The 28,000-nt window shown below is 44.1% G+C and overlaps 1 protein-coding gene across 9 annotated transcripts in view; it reads left to right on the top strand.

The window, feature by feature from the left end:
• The window catches only part of TNRC6B (trinucleotide repeat containing adaptor 6B), a 2,246,995-nt gene that overhangs the window by 1,953,804 nt on the left and 265,191 nt on the right, over nucleotides 1–28,000 (top strand). For all 9 annotated transcript variants that reach the window (XM_069652930.1, XM_069652926.1, XM_069652923.1 and 6 more), the window contains one exon: nucleotides 13,168–13,263. In XM_069652930.1, the coding sequence (XP_069509031.1) occupies nucleotides 13,168–13,263 (96 nt within the window). The remainder of the gene's footprint in view (nucleotides 1–13,167; nucleotides 13,264–28,000) is intronic.

Raw genomic sequence — 28,000 nt, 5'->3', positions numbered from 1 at the left:
GCGTGGGGGATTTTGGGTACACTACACATCACGATAGGGATAGTGTTACAGACACTCCTATGCCGACGTCCCCTTTCGGTCCCCGAAAGACTAGATGCAATACTCTGCGGTTACCACTGGATGTCGGACCATATGCACAGCATGTGAATCTAAGCAGATACAATCATCAGAAATGCTATTACCGTAAGTAATGCATGTCTTCTAATGCTTGTATCTGCTTAGATTGACCTGCACCCACCCTTCCTCCCCATGGAGAGAAGGTGCATGGATGCTTTATGAGCTTGTCTGATACATATCTGCTTGGCTACCCCTGTACTCATTACTCAATCTACAATTGATGCTACCTCATGTCAGAAACAAAACAATCTGAGGGACCTCGACGTGTGAAGGACCATGGGTACAATGGACATCACACTAGGGATAGTATTACTGGCACGCCCGGTCGACATCCCTTTTCGAAGTTTGAAAACAACTGTAATACTCTGCAGCTTCCACTTAATGTCGGCCTATGCACAGTATGTGAATCTAAGCAGATGCAAGCATCAGAAATAAGATTACGGTGAGTAATGTATCCCATATATACACGCAAGAATGCTTAGACAATCTTTAAAAAAAACAGCAACTAATAGTAACATTAATCTCAATGTTAGGATGCAATTCAAGAAAAATAAAGTAGGTGAGTAAAGTTTTCTTATGCTAAACATATTCAAGCACACTGAGTGACGTCATGTGAGGTCAGTATTAGCACTTATTTTTTATCACCATTATAATACTGAGTTTCAAGGAGGGAAAAGTTAGGATTAGATCAGAACATACTTTGTAAGTAGTAAAACAGTTAGATTCTGCCAGAGGGATGTAGGCCGTCTTTTATCCCAGCAATATGTGTTCAACAATTAAAATCTGTAAGGGAACAAGCACTGTGGGAAAACAGGGGGAACACAAACTGCCTCATACTCCTGCCGTGTGTGTGCAAACAAAACAATAGTTATTCAGTTTTGGTGAACCGGGTCAGGAGGAACCGCCCGTCATTTTTGCGAGTCCCCCATCTGCCTTACTGTGCCACATTAAATTAAAACACATTGCCTTTTTAACATACAAGAAAGACAAAACACAAACTGTGAGTGGTGAATACCTCCAGGTTACATATATTTTTATTTGCCTGTTCTGGTTTAATTCCCATTCATCAAAAAGAGGTAAAAGTGAGTCACGATTACACAGAGAACAACATTTATAACCTCTAAATCCATGCATATACTAATATGCATACACAAATATACCAAATAAAAATGTATATGAACATTGATTGAATATATTACTTCTCAATCACTCAAAGTTCTGACAGTTTTCAGAATTGGTGTTTGTAGATTTACTCTTAACCTCTCTCCTTTCAGGGATACTAGTGTGCAGTGGATGAGGCTGCTAGGTAAACGTGTCAAAGCGGTGCATTTCGGCCCTACTGGCATAAAATAGACCGCATCCATCCGTGGTCTTCTCCTTTAATGATGCCAGGCCTTCATCAGGACTGGGAGTAAATTGTCTAGCGGGCTTCTGCTGTTGGATAGCCTGTGTAATACTTTTCTTCTTTCTAAAGTTAAAAGATGAGGCTAATTTAAAAACTAGGCACAGGGATCTTGGTTTTCACGACATGCTCATCTATATAGAGCATGACTGACATTTGGGTTGCACGGAGAAAGCACACTCAACTCACTGTTACTGGGGAGTGACGCAGGGACAGAGATTGCAGTTAATTGTTGATTCTAGTTGACTGTACAAGCATATGTGAAACAATAAGCACAGGGCAGTTATTGAGCCTCAAATAATTATTAAAACTCATTTCAGAAAAACCACTTATTGTTCTAACTTCCATGAACACCAAACACAGAGTCTGCATATTAGGCATACCTTTTGGAGGACTACGTAAGGTGTTGTTCAATTTTCTATAGCAAGGAGTGGCGTGATGATTCAGCCTCAGCCGCTAGTCATCTCTCCATCACTGAGGAGACTCTTCAGCCAACTTGTATATAAACACAGGGTGGCGAATACGTCAGCCCAGGGCATACTATTGGACTCGGGGTCATTTAGGTGCACATTAAATAAAATATACCAGGTTGTATATTAGCATACCTCTTTTGAAAAAGGTTGTCTGTAGCACGGAATTGTCGTAATCAGTAAGTCACAGAGATGTCTCGTGGTTTCTTGGTTGAAAAAAGTTTTGTTCAACCTGCACATGAAACCGGATAGGGGGGGGCGGGGGGTCGTATTACCAGGATTGCATATTATGCAGGTAATGCTTACAAACATGTTTTGCTGCTAATAATTCATAGGGTAACGCTCAAACCTTGTCTGGCGTTTCCCCGGGGTGCTTTGTGTACTTACTCAGAATAGTGCAGCATGAGAGAATGCTCCAGGGGCCGCTCAGGAGGTTACTTGCTTTCTCCGTGTGTATTACCTGACTTTAATCGCAACCTGGTATCGAACAGGGAGCTCAAGAGTGGATTGTTTTTAGCTTACATGTTCTATACACGTGACTATCTCACATTCCTTTGCAGGAACGTGGTCTAAGAGAATCATGGGATATGGAGTTTTTTCCTACACTTTCAAAGACCGTGATTCAGGAGAGCAGTTTCTGCCCAAAATGTTGGTCGATTTTGTTGCTTGTTATCATTGCCCTGAAATCTTTGTTTTACAGAATTATTCTCTCAAAACCACACAATAAGACGGGCCTTGCATACTCATTTGTTTACGACGGCCATGGGCGATCTGATCTGTACCACATCATTACAAAAAACATTATTCACACGAACTGAGCACCAATATGACACGTGTGCATCCAGAAGATGGAAGAAGAAAAAATGAAAGAATGAATGAAAACGCCGATCATGGAAACCGGCGCCCTGGTTTGCCTATCACATTTGGCATGTCAGTGAAACAATTAGTACCCAATACAACAAACACAAAACCAGTTTGGCATCAATACAATTGCGAACTTCAAAAAACGCAAAAGCCGTAATAAATGCATTACATATAGCTGCGCACTGATAGCAAAAATGTCATACACGTGACAAACAATTTTCCACATCATGTTTAAAGAGGTCAGTAGGATGATTCGTGCCTAAAACACAGCTAAGGTTGGCATCGCACACTTCAGGTGTCAAACCCAGGTAACAAGCACTGCCAAAGCCAATAGGTTCAGACGGGGGCCTTTAGAGAGCCGGGACAGCCAAAGTCAATGGGCCAGTTGAAAGTTCTGATGCTCACTTAGAAAATATATCTTTTTATATTTGATTTAATTGTACAAACAATTTTTTCAAAGAGAAAAATAAAAAAAGTCCATTGTTCCAAGTCGCCGGTTATTGTCCTTTTCCGGCGTTACAAAACCGACCCTTGGGACTCCCTTACATGATCCTAGTTCTACAATAGGCCAGTTTTTGTTATGACCCTTCTTTCTGTTATTTATTTAATCCATAAGGAGTCTTCTCAATGTTCGCTTTGGTTTGTGGGCAGCTCAAGATTTAGGAGGAGGACACTACCGTTGTCACATTTCAAATGTCTTCTCCTTCATTAGGGCCAACCGCAATTTGGCCAAGCAGAGACTTCCTGGTGTTCAATTTATTTTGACATCAGCTCAATGTTTTTAAAGAAAGACGCCACCGCTATCACACTTTTAGTATTTTCTCCTTCATTAAAGGCCACCCACCAATGATCCTCCGTTAAAGTAGTAAAGGATTTCATTATTTTACCTAGAAAGACAGATCTTGCAGTCTGTGTTCCTTCGCATTCAAGGAGGGAGGTGTCGACTCGTTTCTACTATCTCTGCAGATTTGCAATATCTACACTTGTTGTTTAATGAACGTTTCCTTATGAATTGGATTTCATTAATTTTCAGTTGATTTAGCCGGAATATCAGGAATATTCTACCCAGACTTTTGTCCGGCAACTTTTAAGTAGCTTCTGATGTCATATAGTTTTTTTGGTACTGTTGGGAAATCTTTCGTCAACTTATATGATCTTGCTATGTCTTCTGTCCGAATCCAATCCGTTTCAAAAAGTTCTTTAGATATTTTATCTGGATTTGCTTTGAGTGTGTCTTCCGAGACATTTAGTTCTTCCAGTAGGCCTATGTTTCTCAACTTCCAGTTTTTCAATGCTTGAATCTTGCCAGTTATTATTTCTTTATTCACCAGCTCTAGCGCTTTTGGTTTGTTCTCCAGTTGGACTTTTCGGTATAGCATTAGCATGTTTCTCTCCTGGATAGCCTTTAATGATACAAGGCATAATTCCCTGCTTAGAAGTGGCATCGGTGTTCATTGAGCCAAGTTGAGGACTTTCTTCCAGAAGTAGCTCTCAAGTTTAATCCAGAATGTTTCTGAAAGTAGAAACATTGCGTCTGCTGCGTATAGGATCGATGGAACCACCTTTGATTTATAGAAGTTGATTACAGCCAGTAATGAAAATTTCCCATACTTTTTGTCTATCATCGTTGCTTGGGTGGTTAAATTTTTCACCTTTGTCCATAGAAGATTTTGCATTGAGATTTCCACACCGCTGGTGCACATCATGACTCCCAGATATTTAAACTCATTTAACTTTTCCAATTTTGAACCTTCAGCGAACCAGTTTAATTTGTCTCTTCTTTCTATTGCCTTCCCAGGACATAGTCTTGTTTTTTCAGGATTCACCTTTAGATTGTTCAGCTTCAGATATGCAATCAAATTTGAGAGCTGTCTTTGGAGGCCAATTGGAGTGTTATCAAGCAAAATGATATCATCTGCATATAACAGGCGTGATATACAATGCAGGAGCCAGAGGGCATCCCTGTTTCACTCCTCTAAAGGTAGATATTTCCTTTGACAACAATCCATCTTGCCCAAGTCTTACTTTGATTGAAGTATCCTGGTACAGGGTTTGGATCGGGCCCATAATAGAGACTGGGCATTTCATGGCTTCCAGCTTTTCCCACAGTAGATCCCTGTTGACCTGGTCAAACGCCAGGACCGGGTCAACAAATGCAATATATACAGGTTGTCCGGTCTGCCTAGCCTTGGCTTTGATTGTTGCCAGCATTAGTATGTTAGTCGATGTTGCAGCATTCTTTACAAATCTTGTCTGAAATGGATCGCCAAGATTTTCTGCTTTAAGCCAGGCTTGAAATGCTTACAAGGCGAGCCCGCCGGAAATTTTCCCGATGACGTCCAGTAGCGATATAGGGCGGTAATGGCAAGGATCCTCTCGATTTCCACGTTTAAAAATTGGGACCACTATAGCTTTTTTCCATGAAGCTGGTATATTTTGTTCCTGGTTACAGTTCTTAAAGACATTGCTGATCAGGGGGACCCATGTATCCTGATGTTGTTTCAGGTCACTATTCGTGATCCCATCAGGTCCCGGAGCCCTGGAATTAAGTTTTTTGATTTTCTTTAGGATGTCTTCTTCCTTTGTTTTAATATTCCATGTGGACTCAGTCCCCCTTTTCTTTTTTTGCAGGCTGAATCTCTCCCTCACAAGCAGAGGTGCATATAGGTTGGCAACATGGGACATCCAAGTCGCTTCTCCCACACTATTTTTTAGTGGGTTATTGCAGGACGTCGTGGTGTCCTTTATTAACGTCCAGAACTCTTTTGATTTTTTTTCCACATAGTGTTTTTAACATTAGTTCTGAGTCTGCCTGGTATAGAGAATACCTTTTTTGTATTATCCAGGATTTGTAGTTCCTATTAGCGTTTTTCCAACTTTCTTGCGCCAGTTGTGTTCCTGATCTGTTTGCTACCCGTTTTAGTTTTCGTAGTGTTCTTCTCGCTACTAGTTCCAAGTTATAAGTATGGAGATGGTTCTTTGGGATCTCCTTGATTTTATTAGTGGTCTTTATGTATTTTTTTAGCAAGAGTGTGTAGTCCACCAACTGTTCTGTCTTTTTTGTTGTGTTGTCCTTAGCTGTCATTGTGGTAGAATACTTTTCAGCGATTTGCTTAATCACATTCTCTGTCAATTTTAACCTGGAGCCTTTACTGTTCACATCCAGTTCATGATTAAAAACCTGTTGGGGTTTCTGTGGATTGGACAATCTTGTGTGTTGCAGATTGTGGTCGCTGTTTAAAGTCCTTATCATAGAAAAGCTGACCGCCAGTCCCAGCAGCTCCTTTGACACATGTATGGTCAATTGTTCCTGATTGCTGCGCTCTTTGCCAAGAAGGGATCTCCAAATTTTTGTCTGTTCGTAGCCAATGCATGTTATGAAGATCTCTTGATCCCAACATTTTTTCGAGGTACTCACCTCGTTTCAAAATCGGTGCAGATTTCGGTAAGTATAATCGTTGATTTCCAATGTCCTTACATATGGCATTGAAATCTCCTGTGATTATTGTATGGTTGTAAGATTGGTTTTTGGCAGCTTCATCTAAAATGATAATATTTTCCAGGTATTGTTCATCCGCACTTATTTCCCGGTTCCAGTAGGTGTTAATATCTTTTCTGCCTTTTCTATACACATTGTATCTGTGTATGTCCAGGATATTATTAGGACTTGAAATTGGTCAGGAGAGTCCATCTGTTCCATCACCTCCATGCCACTGCCTGCCCTTATTGCTGTAAGTAGGCCGGCTGTAGGACGTCCCATCGGTCCCTGTTTTGCTGGTATGGTGAATATTGAGTATCCATCCATCTCCGGTTTATGTACTAACCATGTCTCCTGTAGACATAATAAGTCCCATTGCCCCAGGTTAACGTCACTTTTCGCAGTTAGGTGAGTAAAACCTCTCGTGTTCCAAGAGGCCATGTCATTTAAGGATTTTCCCCTTGTTGGTAAGGCACATACTTTTAAGAGTTGGTCATCCTGCAAGATCCGTTTCGGCCTTTGTAATTGCTAATTATGTTTCTTTGTATGCGTGTCTGAGGATTTCCATGACCAATGCGGTGGTGATCTCCTCAGAATTTCTAAAGGGCGATTAAGGACACATCTTTTATCGTTTTCAGGTCTGTCCTCTGTTCTTAAATTATGTAACTGATCTTCAACCGATTCAGTGCTGTATTTTTCCCGGAAAGATGACCCTTCTCCTCGATGTCCTTGTAAGGTTAAACTCGTCTTCTCCTTAGAATCTTCTAAATGTCTTGTCCTTGGATTTTCTCTTTGGGTTTTTTCTTGGATTTTGTTTACCCTTTTTTTTTTTTTTTGCTTCATCCAGTTTCGCCGCAAGAGTCTGCAATTCTCGCAAGTCATATCCAAGGATATTGAGATTTGTTGCTTCTTGCTGGAGCATCGCTCTTATAACTTCTGACTTGATGTGTAGGTACAAGCAATCATTTCTCCCTGTTTCACAAGGTTCTACCATCCATAGATCTTGATTTTGTATGTCTCGTAACCTTGGTATCTGTTTTAAATAGTTTGATGATCATATTCCTATTTAGAATCAGGTCGTCTTTAGACCTTTTTTTGCGTTCAAGACGAAATATACAGGAGCTTTTTATTCTTAACGAATGGGGTTTTTCTTTTTGCTCTTTTTTTTTGGGGTCCTTTGCCTTCGCTCATTGCTCTTCATTTGTCTGTGACATTTAAGGGGCGAGTCTCTTGTCGAGTTATTCCTCAATTTGCTTCTAGGTGAAGTAACCAATGTGTCCTTCTGTTCCCCTTTATTCTCTTGACCTCCTTTCTGTGCTGGTAGATGTTTATCTGTCAGCTTGCATTCCTCAGGGGTTAGTTTTTTCTTACCTATTTTACTGGGCCTATCTTCTTGATTCTTTACTTCCTATTCTTTTGGCATAGCTTGAGCCTTCACTGCTTTTCTTTTGAATATTGAAGATGAATTATTTTCTGTTTCGTATTCATCAACTGTGTATACACTCCATTCACTTATGTTACTTCCTGAGTCCATTGTGTCATCTGCTGGTTGACTACAGTTAGTGCTGGTTTTATTTATTTTCTTATTATCCTTTGTCTCTGCAAAGGTTTTCTTTCTTATTTGTTTGGACTGTCCGTTACAACTCTCAGCACTTGTTGGAGCTTGTTGGTTACTCAAAATTGATTTTTGGTTGTTAAATATTCCACATGTGAAGCTGGATTTGTTTCCTGACTTTCACCATCTGTTTCAAGGCCACTTTTTCTTTCTGCTCTTTTAACTGTTTGTTCTTTGTCTCCAACAACACTTGAGTCTCCTTTTCTGAGTTTTTAGAATTTCCTTTTGCTTCTTTAGAGGCCGAACTTTTTGTGCCCTCTATTTCTTTCGTCCTTTTCAAATCCGAGTTCAAAGATAAAGGGTTCCCATTCAGATTCTCTCTTGGTTCCTCATTTTGTTTTTTGAGTTGCTCATCTTTCGCTACTATATATCCTTCTAAATAGTTTTATTTAGTGTTCATCAGAGCAATAAATGAGGTCTGATCCCTTGCTGTATCATTTAGAGCTTCATAAAGCTTTGTGAAGGGTGCTAAAGCGATGGTTATCGTCGACATTATGGACATTGGGTCCATTTTTTGTAGTGTATCTTTACTCGGTGTTGAAGTGACATCACTGCATCTTCTACTTGCAACTGGTGTACTAAATGGTGGCAGTGTTTTGATTTGTAAGGGTCTAATGTTTTTGTTTGATTTTTTTTGCAGTTGGATCCTTTTCGGCATTTTACATAAGGTTTATGTCCGTCTGTATCCCAAATGAAGCCCTTTTTAATGGATTCGGTTCAATTGATGGAACTGTTGTCTGAGTTTCAACTGACATTATTTTTTTTGCAATCTGTTCTGTTAGTAGTTACGTCGTCTGGGTGCTAGTCGCAGTTGTTTCTGGTCTCAGCTTCTCACCCTCACATACCTGCAACAAACGTGAGCTAGAAAGAGTCTGTTTTTCACTAGCTGGTCCTTGTGGAAGCGAGGCTTTCTTAAAGTGCCATCTAACAGGCATATGGCTGGATTCCTCCATCCTGATTGGGAGTTTCCAATCCTGACTTCGGGTGCTCTCTATCTTCCTGCATAATGGGATATCATAATCATCAGTGTGTAGTACGCTGTTTAATAAGTCTGCATCAGAGATTTCTTCCTCTGTATGCATTCCCATTAAGTCTTTCAGACCAAAATAGCTTTTTATGCAGTCTGCCTTTGCCAGATTTAGCAAAGTCGTTTTGTAGACAGACTTTTTCTTTTGGCCAACTTTTTGAGGGGGTAAATCCCTTGATTGGTTGGTCTATAGGGTTACACTTCATGGAGTTTGCATCCTTATATGGACTTCTCTGTGTTTCAGGAGTCAGGTCATCTCCCCCAATTAGGTTTTTCTCTCCAAACATCTTGTCAATTATTGAATTCTAATCTCCCATTTCATCCGTCTTGTTGTTCAAAAGCTGATGAAGACGGTCATATAGGGCCACATTCGGGGTTCCAGCTATATCATCTGCATTTGTAGCTTTGTATGTATGTGTTTTTTCATCTGATGATTCATCTGTACTTAATGATGGTTTACTTAAGTTACTTAGGTTCCAGATTGGGTTTTGCATGGGAGTTGAATGCATTTCCACTACAACCACCAAATTTTGGCAAGGTTTCCAGCTTTGCTTCACAAGTCCATCAGCATTTGAGGGAGAGACCATGACATTGCACTTTTTCAAAGATTGTTCTTTTTGTGCTAGTGATTTGCATAAGCCGTCTGCGTGCTTCTCTCCAACCAGCACCACATCTTCCGAAGTCTGTGGCTTTTGCCCCGTTTCATTCAGGCCTAACCAGCCACTACCAGCATAGAGTGCGGATGGGGAGTCATTAACCGTCTCTCCTCCCACCTCCGCTGTTATTTCATCGGGTGTTTTGTTTATTTGTGCTTCACTAGTAATTTCATTGACCACGTCAATAGGCAACACTGTAGATGATACGTTTCTGGCGTCCGTCACTGCAAATGGGTTTATCGATTCATTAACATTTTGTTCCACGGGTTTCACCTCTTTGGGAGCCTCACTGGGAGTAGCATCATGGTTTGTGTCCCTTTCCCATATCTGCGCTGTTCTCACTCCAATATTACCCTTTGAGGCGCTTCGAAGTAATGGCCCCTCATTCCCCGACCTCCCAAGTCCTATTTCCTCATCGAACAGCAGGGATTCTATCGGCCTCACGAGACACGAGCTCTCTGCTCTCTTCGCGGCAGGCCATTTTATTTTGGACTGCTGCAGGTCCTTCGTCGGGGCCTTCAGGAACCGCGGCGCCCTCTTTGGCTTTGCAGCTGGTAAGTCTCGGATCCGAAGAATTCTTCCCTGCGGAGACGCCGGTAGCGCAGGTATGTCAGCTAATGAGGGTGTGGGCACAGGTGAGGGGGAATTGAAAAGGTGCCAAAGCAGTCCTACATTCCTCTGCATCCTCACAGGTTGAAGCTTCCGGGGGCTTCTGCGTTTCAAAGCGGCTTCCCTTGTCTTTCCTCGAGGGTGACATCACTGTAGCACCTACCTTGCCCTCTTTTGAAAGAATTTGAAGTTGATTATCCTCATAGTCGGTAGCACACAGGGCCGTGTCCGCGTCCACATCTGATGCCGCTCCAGCTCTGGGTCTCGGATTAGAGCGAGCATTCAATGTCTCTTGGTGAGGAGGGGCTCATACTCACCCCCAACAACCCCCGCCCGCGGATCTGCCACTGGCAGTGAGCCCTTCACTCCTCACAGCTCCAAACAGACTCGAAACAGACTTTGCCACCACCCTTTTCTCCACTCTGGGCTTATCGCCACAAGGGCGCCACGGCAAGCTTTTTGAGCGCAGGTTCAAGTCACATGATTCACGTGGCACGCTGAGAGCCAAAAGTTCAGATGTTGTTAAAGGGGCAGAGCCCAATAACTGTCTGTAGAATCCGTAGAAGTTAGCAATGACCCGCTTCTTTCTCACTCCTTGTTCGGCGGTTCAAGAAGAGCAGAACTGCACAGGAGCACAGGAGAGACACAGCTCCACAGACTCGAAACAGACTTTGCCACTGCCCTTTTCTCCACTCCGGGCTTATCCTGACTTAAAATAGTCAGTAGTCAGTAGAAAAGCACAGAAGCTGAAGAGGAGCCACCTTGAAGAAGCACAAGCTGGGAGGACCAGTGCAGGTGAGTTCAGGTCAACTCAAAAGGGTTTAAACTACACTCCTAAGTTAGGAAGCACCACATTTGGCAAAAGGTGGATGTACCCCAAGCCCCACAGTACCTGAAAATTGAAGAATTGGTTCCAGCTGGATGCCTTCCTGTTGCAGTGCAGCATATCCTTGTTCCTGGTGCTTGGTTGTGGTGACAAAGGGGAGGCTGCCTGGCGGGCTCCTGTGGCAGCATTCTAGAGAGAGAGTGAGAGGGACTCGGTAGTAATGGATTCTCCTTGCTTCAGCTGCCTTTTGTGGTTTTGTGCCTTTTTCTCAGCACCAAAGAAGAACGAGCTCCGGTTGGAAGTTACTTGATCCCTCGGTCCTGGACTCTGGCGAGTGGCCAGATTCGCCCATCCGAAGACAATGCACTCTGATGGTCAGGGGTCCCTGGGCATTGGGATTGTGCAGCCTTGGAAACTCACAGCAAGTCGGGGTTGTGCCAAAATGATGCTAGTCTTGAGGCTATTTGGTCCCACCAGCCCAAGGGAGTAAGTCGTCCTTTACAGGTCTTCCCAGTCGAAACAAAAACAGGGTCAGCACAGCTGCAGGGCTTCACTGGGCACTTGGCGGTCCAGGAGGGTGCTGCTGGCATCTCTTCACGTCGTCATCTTAGGATGTTGTCCTCCAGTGTCGACTCTGCCTCTAGTCCCAAAAACCTTGTCTTTTAAGCAAGTTCCTATTCATTCATAGCCCTAGGGCTGTCAATCACCCAGCAAGGGTGGCTGTCTCCCGGACAGTAGGTTTTATTCAACATTTATTCAACAATCACACTAACCCAGTAGCCTGTTACCAGCTATATCATACAATAAAGTGCATATAATCTGCATGAGGTACAGACCAAGGAGAACATGTTTTAGCATACATTCTCTTGTATCATTCACAATTGAATATACTTTTTCTGGGCTATTCAAAATCTTTGTAATTCTCTCAGCCTGAATCCTTACTTTAACTATATGGAAATATGTTTCAAATGGTCTGTAAAAGTGTACCTATCATTGAATAGGAAAATTAAACCCTTGAAGGATTAACTTTCAAATCTGCTCAGAATAGATAACAGAAGTGTGATGTGTTTGTGCTGTATATTTTTGTAATTGTTTTTAAGTAACCTGGGCAAATAGATGTAATTACTATTGTTCAGTGAATGGCTCTGGGGGTTCAAAAGAATCCTTTGTTAGCTTCTCCCTCCCACCTGCCAATCGCAGGGTCTGCAGCGCATACACTCCTCCTCGGCACTTTCTTTTCATCACAGAAGCACTTAACATATTTCTGTCAGGCAGTTTGTTTAAGACTCTGCAATGCAACTGCCTAATGTTTTTCCATTTCATTCCCTCTGCTTTTAAGCTTGAGCTGCATGCAGCAGCCAGTCCCCTCAGGCCTTAAGTATTTTGCTTTGAGTAGTGTAATAGAAAACTATTCGCCCAAATGTTCTATTTTTAAACGACTATTAGAAGCCAAAGTTCGGTACATCCCTAGTTGCTATTAGAAACATTTCAAGACCAGACTACGCCTCAACAATATTTGAAAGATGTGGAGTCAGTGGAAGGAATTATCGTAGTCATAAAAAATGACTGTATTCAAGGTAATAACTTTGTAATCTGCTTGATATTTCTCAAATGTACATGTGAGCAACCCAAACTTGTCTGAAATTGACAACTGAAAAATTAATACGTAAAGAAATGTTTTACAATAAACTTTTCATTGTTTGCTGACATAGGCATACAAATTACAATCCAAAAAAACAGCTGCTTGAAAGGTATATTGTGGGAGTCTGGCCAAACTCTTACAATAGTCTCATTACCGATAACCAAATTGATTCCTATTTTTTTACAACTGCAGTACTGGAAGTGACAATTCCGGAAGCAACTACTAGATTGTGGCATTTGAAAAGCACGAATATATAACTGATTTCAAGATACAAAATTACTGTTGCAATTAATTAAATTATTTCCTACAATAGGTACCACAATGGTTAAGTAACTTACTGAGACAGCAGCACACACATCCATTGATAAGAAATTTCCCATAAGTCTGTCTTGAGGTTAGGTTATTGTGGTGGTGATATATTGTGACCATGTTTTTTAAAAAGCTTTTTTTTTTTCTAATAGGGTCTAATTCTTCCCTCAACACCTCGATGCCTTCACCAGGTGCCTGGCCCTACAGTGCCTCCGAGAACTCCTACACCAACATTCATAGCACTTCAGGTATGATGGTCTGCTCAGCTGTCCAACTTCTGTAGTGTATTCCCGATCTTCACAAATACCTCCACCTCACACCACCACCACTTGCCTGATTAGTCTGATTCCCATGCTTCTATGATACCAGCTCCTGTAATTCAAATTTCCTCCTCCATGCGCAGCATTTCATAATTGGCCTATACACCCTGTTGCTTTTTTGTGTATGATCTTTTCCTGAAAGTTTGAAAGGCTAGTTGTGCCGTTCAAACACAATGGGGCATTCTTGTGAGGTGCCTGCACATCCCAGTGCTTCCCCAAATATATAGTTTTCATCCTAAATGGGCCTTGGCATATAGTGCTCAGCAGTTTAGCATGGTAAAGAAGCTCAGTACCTGTTACCCTTTCAGTTTACTTAGTCTACTCTATGGTCTCTTACAACAGCCTCCTTCCTAGTCAAAAAATGTAGTTATTAGATTAGGAATGAAATGGTTTCAACAAAATTTCCAGCAAAAGTCATCATGAGCCATGGCTCTGCCAAGCTGCGCATCTCCTCTGCTCTGGCGCTTACATCCAGAGTATACTCCCTTTGCGGATTTAACCATTGGGATACACTGGAATACTGTAGCGTGCGTTGGATTCTTATAGCCTTGTGTTCAAGGTGCAAGAAAGACCTATCACGATTTCCCTAGGGTTAGGGTACTGAAAGGAGCTAGGAACGAGACTCGGACACAAGGGATTCATGGTTTTGGTCAAAGACTTCTATTAAAATAAAAGGGAGTGGGGAAATGCCCCTCTGTCCCTGCTTTAAGAGGTGTTTCCCTACCTAAAACCAAAACTAAGGGTCTGTCAATGTCAGTATGTCCTAAGCAAAATTGTCCAGGGTCTAAAGTACTATTCTGCCCTCACATTCTAACAAACTAAACTCTAAGATGAAAATTGTAATGTCTTTGGCCTTGAGTAGATTATAAATGCTCAAGAAGGAAAATGTGTACCTCCAACACAAGTTCCAAAAGAACCGAGTGCCTTGTTGCAGAGGGTGGTTCACTTCCCCTGGATTTCTCATGCCTTTTTTGTTTATTCAATGTTAGTTCCTTGGGTTTCTCTTGGTCAACAACTCACCTGGTACACAAAACGACTTGACTTTGTCTTTTATCTTGTTAGAAAGGATACCTGGTGTACTCTCCTGGGAAGTTTTCACTCATCTTCTTGTAATCAGCGCAGCCTTTTTGCTAGACCTGATATGTCTTTCCAAGGACTTCTTTTAGATCAGGTATTTCCTATACAGTGTTCAGCTTGTCCTTGCCTGGGGTACTTCCTTCCAGGACTTTCTCTTATGCACATACTTTCTCTTATACACATATTTGAAACTGCCTGGTATATTCTCCTACCAGGGCTTCATTTATTTATATTTATTTCAATTTGTATAAAGTGCTGCTTGCCAGCAGGCCTCAGGGCGCACAGAAAACAAAGACAAGATGGACAATAGAAAGAAGCTGGGGCTGTCGGGAGAAAGAAGGGAGGCAGGGTGGAGAACATTTTTAACCTGGTTTCAGGTTGAACAAGTGGGACTTGGAATTCCTTGAGGGAGTTTGCCAGTCTCGGGTCCAGCGAAAGCTTATTCCAGGCTAAAGGGGCTTGGACGTCAAAGATGGTTCCACCATATTGGATGCGCTTTATCATGGGTTGCGCAAGCTTGTGCAAATCTTGGAACTGTAAGTTCTGGCTCGGCTGGATAGCTATGAGGCGGTCTGCCAGGTATTGAGGTGCCTCATTGTTCCGACACTTGTAGGTCAGGGTAAGAGCTTTATGTGTAACGCAGTGCTTAATGGGTAGCCAGTGAAGTTCCCTCCTAGCCTTGGTGACATGATCTCTCTGGGATAACCCATGTACAGCCTGGACGGCAGCACCATTCTGTGTAACTTCAAGTGCTTTGATGTTAGCTTGAGATGTGCCTAGCAACAGGCTATTGCAGTAGTCCAGGCGTGAATTCACTAAGGCAGTAGCAAGCAGGGATCTATTGCTGAGGGAAATGTATGGGCGAAGGTAGTTCAAAAGTTTAGTAATGTTAACCGCAGATGGCCCGCATACGAGCAATCTGCGGCTTCATGGAGAGTTCGGCATCCAAAATAACGCCTAGTGTCTTGACACAACTTGCTACTGTAAATTTTCTGTCCAAGATGGTAAAGCTGTCATAGTCCGTGTGAAGTTTTTTGAGTCTTTGTCCTGAGGCAAGCGTCAGCAGCTCGGTTTTATCGATGTTCAAGGCAAGGGTATTGGTTGCCATCCATTCCTGGATGTACTCCTAGATTAAATTAATGGCAAGAGCGACCTGGGTTAGCTGCTTGACAGTTCAAGGATGACCTGAGTGTCATCAGCATAATTGGAATACTGAACACCCAGGTCGTCCAAGAGGGTAAAAGGGACATGACAAAAATGTTGAACAATGTAGGGGAATACACAACCCATGTGGGACCCCATAGGTGACGGCTGCCGGTCGGGAGCTAGCGCCATCCATTGCCACCCTGGCATTCCTGGGACCCAGGAAGGATGATATCCAGTGTGTTACCATGCTGGTACACTGAAAATGATCCTCTAACCTGCCCACCAACGATGAGTGGCCGACCAGGTCAAAGGTCGCAGAGAGATCTAATAACATGAGAAGGGTTAGCTGACACTTATCCACAATGCTGGCAAGGTTGGATTTTAGATCAGCATGGCAGTGTCTGTGCCATGCCTGGCTCTAAAGCCCGATTGTTGGGGGCTGAGGATGTTATTACTTTCAATGAACTTTTGAAGTTGGATATATGCAATACGATCCAGAATCTTAAGCAAAAAGGGAACATTAGTTCTCCAGCATTGGCTCTTTCATAGATTCACATGCTGTGAATATTCCCCGGCGTCAAGCTGGGAATCCTCGGTTACCTTTTGGATATGTGGTCACCCTCATTATTGGTGCTTTAGGCCCATCCAATGGGACATCGAGTAGTAAGCTCCTGCTCCCCAGCCCTTCAGATTCTAACGCGTGTCAAGCTGGAAGGAGTCCTCAAATTCTTTCTCCTCAAGCGAAATAGGTTTTGTTCAAGTTAAACCTACTTTCATGTCAAGAACCCAACTTTCAACATGTTTTGTTCTCCAGAACTAGGACACGTCTCAGGATTGGAAAGGAATGGATAAGGAAAAGTCAGTCGTTGAAGGCCTGCAGCTTCTGCTGCTTCAAATTTCTTTTAAGGAGAAAGGCACAGGAGGGCATTTATTTCCTTTATCCGACTTGGCTGATGATTGTGAAACCTTTAGACGATTTAGCACAAAAACCCTGAAGGATAGGCACCGACGACTAGTGTGTTGGCTCTAGGGGGGTCATTACCCACCTTCGGAGTTAGAATCCACTAAAAGCATGGCTGTGCCTAGAGGGACTAGATCCCCATCTAAAGAAAGGGCCAAATCTAACGAAAGACTTCCAAAAAGGGCATAAGCGATTGCCACAGCCATGAACCGTAAACAAGTGCAGGAAATGAGGGCCTCGTAGCCGATAATCGGGGGGTTAGAGGGTCCGGCAAAGAGCCTGTCAAGTCTCATCGTTGACTGAGAAATACACCCTTGCCCCGTCGAAAGTGCTTGTCGACCACAAAGCCAGCACCCACGGGCCCGCCAACCCAGTCCTCGTCCATGAGCCCATCAACTGCACGCTCGTAGACCAAAATGCCCTCACCAGATGGACCATCGACCACACACTCGTCGACCAGTGCACCTCGTCCACGAATCCGTCGACTGCACAATAATCAGCCACAAGCTCAAACAAGCCAAGGAAAAAGATCAAACCAACTACCTCAACCAAAGGAAAAGCCGCAGTGACGGGTGCGCCAAGTCAGCCGTTGACCAAAGTAAAACCCAAGCAGACAACCTCGTTGATGGGGAGAAAACCTCACACATGTCGCGGTCCAGTACAAGGGAGGAGTCCTCAGCTGTGCCAGCACAGTCAGCGGCTTCGTTGTCAATCAGGCAGTTGATGGGGGGGAAAATTACCAACCCGTACCAAAGATGCCCACGACGACCCCACGGACACAGAAAACACAGCCAAGCAAGCAGAAGGCAACCACAAACATCCACAGAAGGCTAATCGGGTGCAGGATGCACAAGTACAGGTATTTATCTCCCCACTCTCACCAATCATCTACTCTGACGTAATGCCAAGAGACATTCTGCAGCACGAGATTGATTGGGAATTCGAGGCCCAGCGGGCACCTTCCCCACAATCTTGGGACTCAGAAGAGTCAGTGGGTGGTCACTAACACTCTCCTCGACTTGCCCCTACGCCGGGACGGGGTCAATAGGGTATAATGCCTCAAAACCCGAGCACATCCGCGGCGCTCAGTCGCCCTTGGCGGGGCTGGACAAATGTCGGGTCATGGGCCTAGTTGTATATATGCATGGGCCAACCAACCCAGCTGCTCATAAACCCACAAGCTTTACTATCGCTTCAAGTCATCTCATCCTTACAAGCGGTGCCGTCACAATTGCAGACTAGACTACCGCTTGGCAACCCAGAGCAGCAGTATGCACAGAAACCAACTGAAGAACGTCCACCAGTCTCACCACTCAGGTCAGCTGTAGGGTCAAGACCACAGTCCACGCGTACGTCAAGATCCAGACAGACGTCGCCAAATAGGTCCAGATCCCCCTTCCGTGCAACGTCACCTACACAGTCAAGGTAATGGCACAGATCAGTGGGGCCCCGCCAATACCAGAAAGTGAAGTGTAAGCAGGGAGATGCCGTGCAGTATAGGCCTCCCGGTCTATAGTGCTACCAAGGCCAGCGATTGTGCCTCTTCCCTTGCCCGCTGTCCGGGACAAAGAACGGGAGGAAGGCAAGCTCCCTGATAGAAAACCGACAACCCACAAGACGCCGTCTCTACTACAACAGCGTCCCCCATGAACACTGATTGTTATACCGACACCCCGGCGGATGACACGCAGGAAGAAACTCCCAACCCTTCACCACCGGACAGCATAGAAGCGTTTCACGTCACCATCTCTAAAGCTTGCCTGGTCCCAACAGAGGAGAAAAAAGAATGCTTCCCATTTGACCACAGGGGTAAGAAGAGATAGTTGTGGTGTCCATCCCAATATTGGACCACGTGTTTGAAATAGGGTTACGTGCCCTGAAGCATACGTTTATGTAACCTGCCGTTAAAGTCAGATGGGAAAAGAAGTTTAAGGGACCAGACTCCACACCTAAATGCCTTAGTTCCCAGCCCACACCGGAATCCTTTGTCAGCGGCGTCAAGTAGAAAAGTCCATTCGCAAGCACAAAAATGCACCGTGCCGCCAGAGAAAGAAGCTCGCATATTGGATGCCTTCAGGAAGAAAGTCATAACAATTGTGGTGACAACGGTAAAAGCAGCTAACTCGTTGGCATTAATGTCACGCTACGACTGTTAGGCAAAGTTTGAACGCAGTACCCTCTGGGAACACTACAAACAACTGTCTACAGGTATAGCCAACCCAACCTTTGGTATAAGCTTGTACTACACAGCATTGGTAGCGTGTTGAGCAGCCAGGCTTATCTCAAGAGGGGGAAATGTGAGCTATAGTGGAGTTACACAAAGATTCACAATAACAGGTATTCAAATAAACTCTTACACTCAAGGTTTCTTGCATAAATATTTTATTTATCAGTCCGTTATAAAGGCTTCTTCAGAAGCGAGCAATAGAATAGTTAGACACAAATATACTTCAATACTGTACACTTTCTGAATCAGACAAGGCCCTTTTAGGATGGCCCACAGACATAACCTACACCCATAGGTGACTTCAGTAACAAGGGTGCTGGGGACATTAATACATTAATGTTGGCATTCAGAATACTCTTTAAAAGTTGGTAAACGGCAAAGGTTATTAGAACACAAGAGACCACAAATATTCCAAAGAAGTGCAGCAGAGTTCACTAGAAGTCATTCATTTCAATAGGCTAAGCCAAAGTCAATGGGTAAAAGTCTTGGATAGGATAAAGCACTTCTGGTAAGTAATGGAAAAGTCTTTGCACAAGTTCTTGGGAGTCTTTGATGAAAGAAGAATCAAATTTAGAGCCACAAGCTGATTAGACGTGCGAGTTGTGGAAGTTACACGCACTTCTACAGTAACAAGTAGGTTCTCTTAGACTTGTTTTACAGTACCTTGGGAAAGAAGAAAATATGCAGCTGATGACTTCTGTTCCTATGCAGCTCTGCAGATCTCGCTGTTCCTGGGCCTCAGTCGTGGGGACAAGAGGGAGGACGTCTGGGGACTCCTGCACTGTCAAAACTGGCAGCCAGCAAACTTTACTTTCAGTGGCTGTTTCGCGTTTCAGCTTCTTGCTGTACAGCAAATAGCAATAAGCGTGGTTCCTGGTTGTCCAGGTGGACTGTCCTTCCTTCTGGGGTCCCGCACTCTGCTGAGGGGGCTCAGACTTGGTCAGTCCTGCTTCATGATGGGAGTCCTGTGGATCTTTTAAAAGCTTTAGTCCAGCTTAAACGTACCACACACAATCTGGTGTTACTCTACCTGGCTATACAGTTTCCTGCAGCACTCTGAGGAAATCCAACCAGCTCCGAGATGGGTGTCTAGGTGGCTTACTTTGGAGTTGATTGGTCCCACCAAGTCAAAGGGCGAATTCGTCCTTGCAGGGGCTTCTCTGTCGATGCAAACTTGGCAAGTAGTCACTGCAGCAGGGCTTCACCGGGCAAACCAACGGTCCAGGAGTTGCAGCAGGCATCCTCTTCAAGCTCTTCTTCGGTTCCTTAGTCAGTGGTCTACTCTGCCTTCCAAGCCAAAGGACTCCCATTCATTCCAGCCTAGCTGTCCATCATCCAGCAGAGTGGCTGTCCTTGCCGGACAGTCAGCCGGCCAATCACCACAGAGTGCATTTGGGTCTCCTAGGAGACTAAGCACAGGGAGTTTCGGGCACCTCCCTCACTTCTTTCTCTCAGAAACCCTGCCAAAGGCGTAATGAACCAATGGACCAAACCTGGTTTGGCGCGCAGAGAAACTCTCTAGAAGGGCCTTTCTAGAAAGACCTGGTGAAAAAAGAAGACCGGGCACCATTTTAGCAAAGATGGCTGGATGCCATTTTGAAAAGGATGGCTCCTGCTGTGACTTTACCGGAGCCATGAACGATCTCAGTAAATGTAAACCAAGGTAGTTCAAAAGGAAACCACTGCCACCAGCCAGTCCATTGAGGAAAGGGCAACATAAAAAATGTTACTGAGCATTTAGACACAGGTGGTACTAAGTAACCCCTTTAGCACTCTTTTGTAAGATATGGTGTGCTGGGTCTAGCAAGTACAATGCTAGGTAAAGCCAATTTCATTTTACTCTTCTGGGAGACAGTTGTTGATCCCAGACAAGGTATTAAAACCATGGGAAATATGGAAGACTTCCCTGCGGCACTGCACTGAAGTTGCTTTGTGACACAATTGCAAAAGATGCCTATGGAGTTGGGCAAACTCCATAACCAAAAGAAACCGTGTATAAAACCACATTAAAATGCATGAGAGAGTGGGGGGGGGAAAGGGTCACACTCTCTCCAGGTAAAAAACCAAGTCCTCAAAATCCAGCAAAGTTGCTGGGGGTCTCTAAGGTGGAGGGAATTAGCACATTTCTGAGAATTCTCCTGAACGACAACTGTGAAATGTGGCACAGAATTGCCCCGGTGTTGAAATACCTTCCACAAGATAAAGAAGAGGCAATGGCAATTTTACAGGACGGGGAAGAAGCGGGCAACCACAACATTGATATAGCGGTAGATCTGGCTAAAACCAGTTTTAAACAAATCAGAAATGGAGTAATGATGAGAGGGCCGGGCTGGTTGCGGTGTACGGATTTCAGACATGACTTGCAGTACAAGGTGTCAGGCAAAATTTGCATGCAGTACCCTCTGGGACCACTACACACAACTATGACTACAGGTGTAAGCAATACCAACCTTTGGTATAAGTCTGTACCACACAGTTATTGGTAACGAGCTGAGCAGCCAGGCTTCTCTCAAGAGGGAATGTGAGCTTGTAATGAGGTTACACAGAGGTCTACAGTTACAAGTATTCAAATAGACACTTAGACTCAAGGTTTCTTGGTAAAACACTTATTAATTTATTACACAGTCAGTTAGAAAACATTCACTAAAAGGAGGCAATCAATATCACACAAAAATATACTATGGTACTTCACACTATCGGGTTCTGAGGCATTTAAACTACTTTGAAGGAGGAGCAAAATGGCATTCCGAGCATTTCAACTAGGAGCAAGAAGGCATAAGTTAATAAAACGAATAGTAGAGTTACCCTTAAACAGTGCAAATAGTTTGACTTCACCAGAGGAGTGTTCCAATGCAATAGGTAGGCATGGTGTGCCAGTAGTGTGAGTTCACCAGAGGAATGTTCCAAAGCAATAGGTAGGTGCGGTGTGCCAGTAGTGTTTCCGTGTTACTGGGCGGAGGTTCTGTTTGTTTTCTGCTTCGTGCGGTTCCAAGGAAATTGGAAGACCCATCATAGAGGAGTCCTGTTTATATTTCGACGGATCTACGCTAAGTGAACTATAAGCACTCCACGCATGCGCGGAGTGCTGCCTGGTGTGCCAGTAGTGTGTGTGTCGTTTGCAGAGCAGCAGCGAGGAGCAACGCTCCTGATACTGCAGCTGAAAGTACGTGCTGATTGTGAACGGTAAGCGATACATGCCTGCATGCTTTAGTTGAAAGCTACGCACATGGCCCGGAGGAGCGTCTGTGAGCACACAGAGACCTTGCGTATAAAATAACTGAGACAAGGGAAGTACCCGACTTGCAGTCCACGTGGTGATTGTCGGAAACATTGCGTTTAATCAGTAACTTGAGTTTGGTATATTGTAAATACAAAGGAAGTCTGTGAGGAGTCGTCGTGCAGGGAACCTGTTAATGAGTGACTATTGAAGAATGTTGGATTTGATTCAAGAGCATTGTGCGAGTTGTGGGAGGACTGGCTGGATGGCTCCTAATCTTTAGTATTGAACTGACTAAGGGGTGTAGCACCACATTAGCCCTTATAACTAAGGTGTGAATGCCAGGAGGGAACTGTGATGTGACTGCACATAATTAAATGTTAAAGGTATTTTTACCGCGCACCGTCACCAGCGGAGTTGGTCCCCAGGCGCTCTGGCAGATCTGCAAACGAGAAGGTGGGATGGGTTAAGAGGTGAAGAGGGAGTAGGATAGTGAGGGGAGTGGTATTCTGTTGGCAGCTTCAACTCGGTATATACCCGGTGCTGAGCTTTGGTCAGAGTATCGGATCGATGTCAGTCCTTGTGTGCTGTTGGTGCGGCTTATGTGTTGTTGCAGTGTTGTGAAGTGCGTGCGGATGGTTGTGTGAGATTTTTGAGTGAGATAAGTCTGCAGACATGCTGAGTTTTTTGTAAGTGAGTTGTATAAAGTTTAACATTCTAACATTCAGAGCTCTGTCCGAGTGTGGCACTCGCCAATCCTCCCAATCTAATCAGTGTGGGCGAGGGGGTGTTACGCCTGGCAGGGTTTTAGGTTTGTGTGAGGCTCTCCCTGTGCTGTTCTATCGAGCTATGTAGGTTTCTAATGCTGATGGATTGATTAATGTCGGTTGGGTGTCTATTCTCCTCCTTGGGTGCTGGAGCTGGTGTTGTGGTCTCCTCTCACAAACTTTCTATCTAAATGTGTCTGTTGGGGGTTTGGATATGGTACGGCCTGGAGGCAGTGGATGAGTTGTTTAAGGGCTATCGTCTCGGTCTGAGTATGTGATCAGTCTATGTTGACCTCCTTTTGTGGCTATTTCCCATAATATCTTCTGGTCTGTGGTGGGGTCTGTTCTTTGGGTTCTGTGTATGTCCATTTTGGGAGTGACCGAGGTTGGTGTTACTTTCATCGTTGTTTAACGGGGTGGGCATTCTAGTGCGTCGCTGTTGTAGTTATGCTGTGAAGAGCCATGATTTCAGGAGTTTCCTGAATGCTAGGTGGTTTGTTGTGTTCCGTATATTCTTAGGTAGGTAATTCCAGGTTTTCGGTGCCTGGTGAGAGAAAGAGGATCCACCAAGTTCTCTTCTGTTATAGGGTTTTGGTTCCAGGCTGATGTTGGTGCTCGATCTCAGTGTTCGTGTTGGTTGATGCAGGCGTAGTTTATCACTTTAAAATTCTGCGCCATGTTTGTGTATTGCTCTGTGCGTGATGCACATTGACTTGAACTTTATTTGCTGTTTTAATGGTAGCCAGTGTAGTTTTGTTATCGCGGGCGTGATGTGTTCTCCTCTAGGTAGCTTGAGGAGGAGTCTGGCTGCCACATTTTGTATGCGTTGTAGTTTTTTTAGAAATCTTTTGGGCATGCCCAGGTATAGGCTATTGGTGTAATCTACTCTGGACATGATCAGAGCGATGATGGTAAGTGTTTTGTTGGCGAACGACAGGAACTGTAGGATCCTTTTTGCTGCTTGCAGTAGGAAGAAAAGTTACTTGAGTAGAGCGTTTACTTGTGGCTCTAGAGTGAGGTTGTTATCCATCAGGACCCCTAGGTTTATTACAGTTCATGATGGTGCTGGTGTGGTGCCGAGCTCTCTTGGCCAGGGGATGTAGCTGATGTCTACTCCCCTTTTTTTTTAAACAATCATTATCTCTGTTTTGCCTGAGTTGATTTTGAGGTGGTTGAGGTTCATCCAGTTGAATATATCACGAAGGCAATTCTCTAGTGTAGTGTTTTCTTCTCGGGTGTCTTGTATGTTGAAGATTATTTGAGTATCGCCGGCATAGTTGTAGAATGTGAGGCCGTGTTTTTTGATGAGTTTGATTAATAGATACATGTAGATGTTGAATAGAAGCGGGGAGAAAGATGATCCGTATGGTACTCTGCACATGGAGTCTCTAGGTTTGGACTCATAAGGTTTCATCCATACGGTTTCGGTTCTGTTTGTTAGGAAGGATTTGATCCATAGTAGGGCAGTGTCTGTTATTCCTAGTCCTTCTGAACTCTGTATGAGGATGTTGTGGTCGACCATGTCGAAAGCTGCAGATAGATCAAGGAGAATCAGGGTGGTACTGTTGTCGGAGTCTGCGTTCGTTTTTAGGTCGTCCCATATTGAGAGGAGAGCTAATTCTGTTCCTCTCATTGGTCTGAAACCAACTTGTGCCTTGTCTAGTAGGCAGTGCTCTTCTATGAATTCTTGGGTTATTTTGTAGACATACGTTTCTAGCAGTTTGGCTATGTAGGGTATGTTGGAAATGGGTCTGTAGTTGGATAAGTCCTCTATGTTTCCTGTTGTGTCTTTGAGTAGCGGCTTGATGTAAGCCGATTTGAAGGCCTGTGGTACTTTACCTGTTGAGATTGAGAGGTTGAGGAGATTCCTTTGGTATTTCATGGGGGTTCCTTGTTTGAGAATTGTTTTGTATATGTCTGGCAGGGGTCTTCAGGAGAGCCTGATTTGTTGCTTTGGTTACCAGTTTGACGAAAGTCTCCACTGATATTTTTGGGAAGCTTCATAGCTTGTTTGGATGTTCCTCGTTGGTGTCGATGGGGTTTGAGGTGTGATTGCTTGGTCTGTTTTGTATGGTGCGTTGGATGGAAGTTGTTTTGTTTTTGAAGTGGTCCCCTAGGTAATCGAAAAGTTTCATCGATGGAATTGGCGTGTTGTTGCAGCCCGGTGGGTTTTTTATTTCGTTTATGATCTTGAAGAGTTCTTTTTGGGCGTTTGGTGCTCTGAAGCTTCGGTTGCCGTAGTGTTTCCTCTTCGCTTTTTGTATTTCCTTTTTATATGAGCGGATCTGTTGCAGGAATTTCAATTTGTTTGCAGTGGTGTTGTTGGTCCTCCATTCAGATTCTAGTTTTCGTTTTTTTCTTTTCATGGCGCTGAGTAGTGGGTGAACCATTTTGCTGTGTTCTTGCATGAATGGGTGAAGGGCTTTTCTTTGGCGATGTCATCTAGAGGTGTTGCGATCCAGGTATTTAGTATTGTAACCTTTTTGTCTAGGTCAGCTTCTTCCATGGTTGTTGCTTGTGGTTTGCTGAGTTCCAGGAGCTTGGTTAGTTGGAGTTTTTTATGGTTCTCCAATTTGTTTTCATCATGATCAGTGGTTTTTCTTGTTGCTTCTTTGTTGGAGCGGCCGTTGTGATAATGAATGGAATGATGAGGTGGTCGCTCCAGAGTATTTGAATTGGGGATGCCGTGGTGATGAGATCCTTGTTGGCGAAGATTGCATCAAGTGTGTGCCCTGCTGAGTGTGTTGCTCCTTTGACTAGTTGTTGTAGGTTCATGGCTGCTAGTTGGGCAGTTAAGGATTTTTGTGTGGTCGTGGTTTCTTCATCGAACCAGATGTTGAAATCTCTGAGGATGATCAGATGATTGTACTTGATGGCTAGGATGATTGCTTCTGTGAAAGCGTCTATGAAAGTCGCATCATAGGTTGGTGGTCTGTATATCTGTATGAATTTCAGGTTTGTTTTGGGATTTACTGATAGCCGTAGTATTAAGGATTCACATTTATCGATGTTTAGTGGATCTTCCCTTTTGATTGCCAGTTGCTCCTTCTGGATGATCGCTAGTCTCCCACCTTCCCCCCTCTTTTGGATTTCCTGTTTGCTTGGATGCATTTGAAGTTTTCAGGCAGGCAGTTGTTCAGGGTGATCTTATAGTTGTCGTCTAGCCATGTTTCGGTTACAAATAGGATGTCTATACCTCCTTCTGATAGGTCGTATATTTCGGTTAAATGTTTGTCCATTGACCTTGCGTTTATTAAGTTACAGTGGATTCCCTGGGTGTGATTTTGTTTTGTGGTTATTCGTTGTTCAGGTTTGTAGTTGTCCGGTCGTGGTGTTTCCGCATTGATGTTGGTAGGATGAAGACCGGCGACAGCCGCTTCCTCATTGAAGCGGTCCAATAGGTTGATAACAGGGCTGATCAATTGTGGTGCTTCTGCTGTGATGATGCTCGGTTGAAGATCAGTGATGGCTTCTTCTTCATTGAGTCCGATTGTTAGTTTGGAGGTAGCATTGTTGGTTGTCTGGGCTTCGTCGTATTGTGTGGGATGTTGTGGAAATCGATGGTGCCCCTCTGTTATTGTTATGTAAGGGGTAATGGGGTTGGAGTCCTCCCACTCTCTTGTTGAGTGCTCCTGTATTTTTTCGGTATTAAGGTTTCAGTGTTCCGTGGTTGTCGCGAGGTAAGGTGTGAGATATAAGGATTTTTCTCTTACATAGTTTGTTCCGGTTATGACTGTCTTGGGCGTGTTTCCTGCCAATGAGGCTGCTTCTTCTGGGTTCCTTTGGTGTTGTGTGTTCGCGTGCCTTGTTGCACGATCTTGCTCTCTTTCTCTGCGTCTTTTTCTGGGTTGGGCCATTTTTCAGTTCAAGGTGCAGACGTAGTAGGGTAGTTGGTCATCTATGCTGTGTTGTGCAGGCGCAGTAATCTTGGTTTTACCTTCTCTGGATACGTCAGGGTGTTCTCTGGCTCAGTCTGTCGCTCTTGTCAGTGGGTAGGGTGTGTTTCCAAAGGGTGTACTGTCGGGGAGGGCTATGGGCGTTAAATGATGTGGTGGTATGGGACTCAAGCTAGGTAGTGATGGCTTTCCAGGATTAATACGATTAAAAGGATTTTCCAGACCTAAACGCAGTTAGATTAGGGGCCCTGTATATTGGGAGAAAGGCCTACGCCTAAGAATGCGACAGAGTACTGGACCCAACACAGCTAGATTTGAGGGTCAGCCGAAACATTGGAGCATGATACCAAGCACAGCTAGACTTGAGGCACCTGCACCGTGGGAGAAAGGCCCCCGCCTAGGAGAGCAACAGGGTATCGGACTAAATACAGCTATATTTGAGGGTCAGTTGAAACAGTACTGTATGATACCAAACACAGCTAGATCTGAGGGTCAGTTAAAGCAGTGGAGCACGATACCAAACACAGCTAGATCTGGGAGTCCTGCACAGTGGAGGTCTCCCTGAACGCGGTTCATCACAGTGAGCTAGCCATGTAGGTTCAGGGGGGACATGTACTAGTTGAGGAGTGAGTTTGAGCGGCGCAGCTAGGACTGACGCCCTTAATGCAATCCGGCCACAGAAGTCCTGCTAGATTTGAGAGACAGGCCTCTCAATGCAATCTGAGTATCATACAATGCTATCTGGACACAAAACCCAACTGGATTTGAGAGACCTGTATATTGGGAGAGAGGCCTATCAATGCAATCTAAATATCATAAAATACAATTTGGAGACAGAACCCCTGCTAGATTTGAGAGACCTGTGTAGTGGGAGAGAGGCCTATTGATGCATACTAGCTATCACTTAATGCAATGTGGACTTAGAAGCCCTGCTAGATTTGAGAGACAGGCCTATCAATGCAAGCTAAATATCATACAATGCAATCTGGACACAAAAACCCAACTAGATTTGAGAGACCTCTGTAGTGGGAGAGAGGTCTATCAATGCAATCTAAATATCATACAATGCAGTTTGGAGACAGAACCCCTGCTAAATTTGAGAGGCCTATCAATGCAATCTAAATATCATACAATGCAATTTGGACAGAACCCCTGCTAAATTTGAGAGACCTTTATAGGTCTATACAGAGGAAGGGGGGGTCTGTGTCTAGCCAGATTGGTACAGTATTAAATAATGATAAAATTTGAGGGTGAGAGAAAGAGAGATGCAGAGGGGAGTAATCGCCTTGTTTACTATGGGTTTGGTAAGTGGCTCAGAATCTAGGGTAGAGTAGTTGCTCTACTCCTGACCCAGGCCACACCTGCCTTACTGGT

Source organism: Ambystoma mexicanum, chromosome 3q (genome assembly GCF_040938575.1).
Source record: "Ambystoma mexicanum isolate Mex_15411 chromosome 3q, UKY_AmexF1_1, whole genome shotgun sequence".
In the NCBI taxonomy this organism is placed as follows: Eukaryota; Metazoa; Chordata; class Amphibia; order Caudata; family Ambystomatidae; genus Ambystoma; species Ambystoma mexicanum.
The sequence above is the reverse complement of the archived record's forward strand: the minus strand, read 5'-3'. Positions and strand labels throughout refer to the sequence as shown.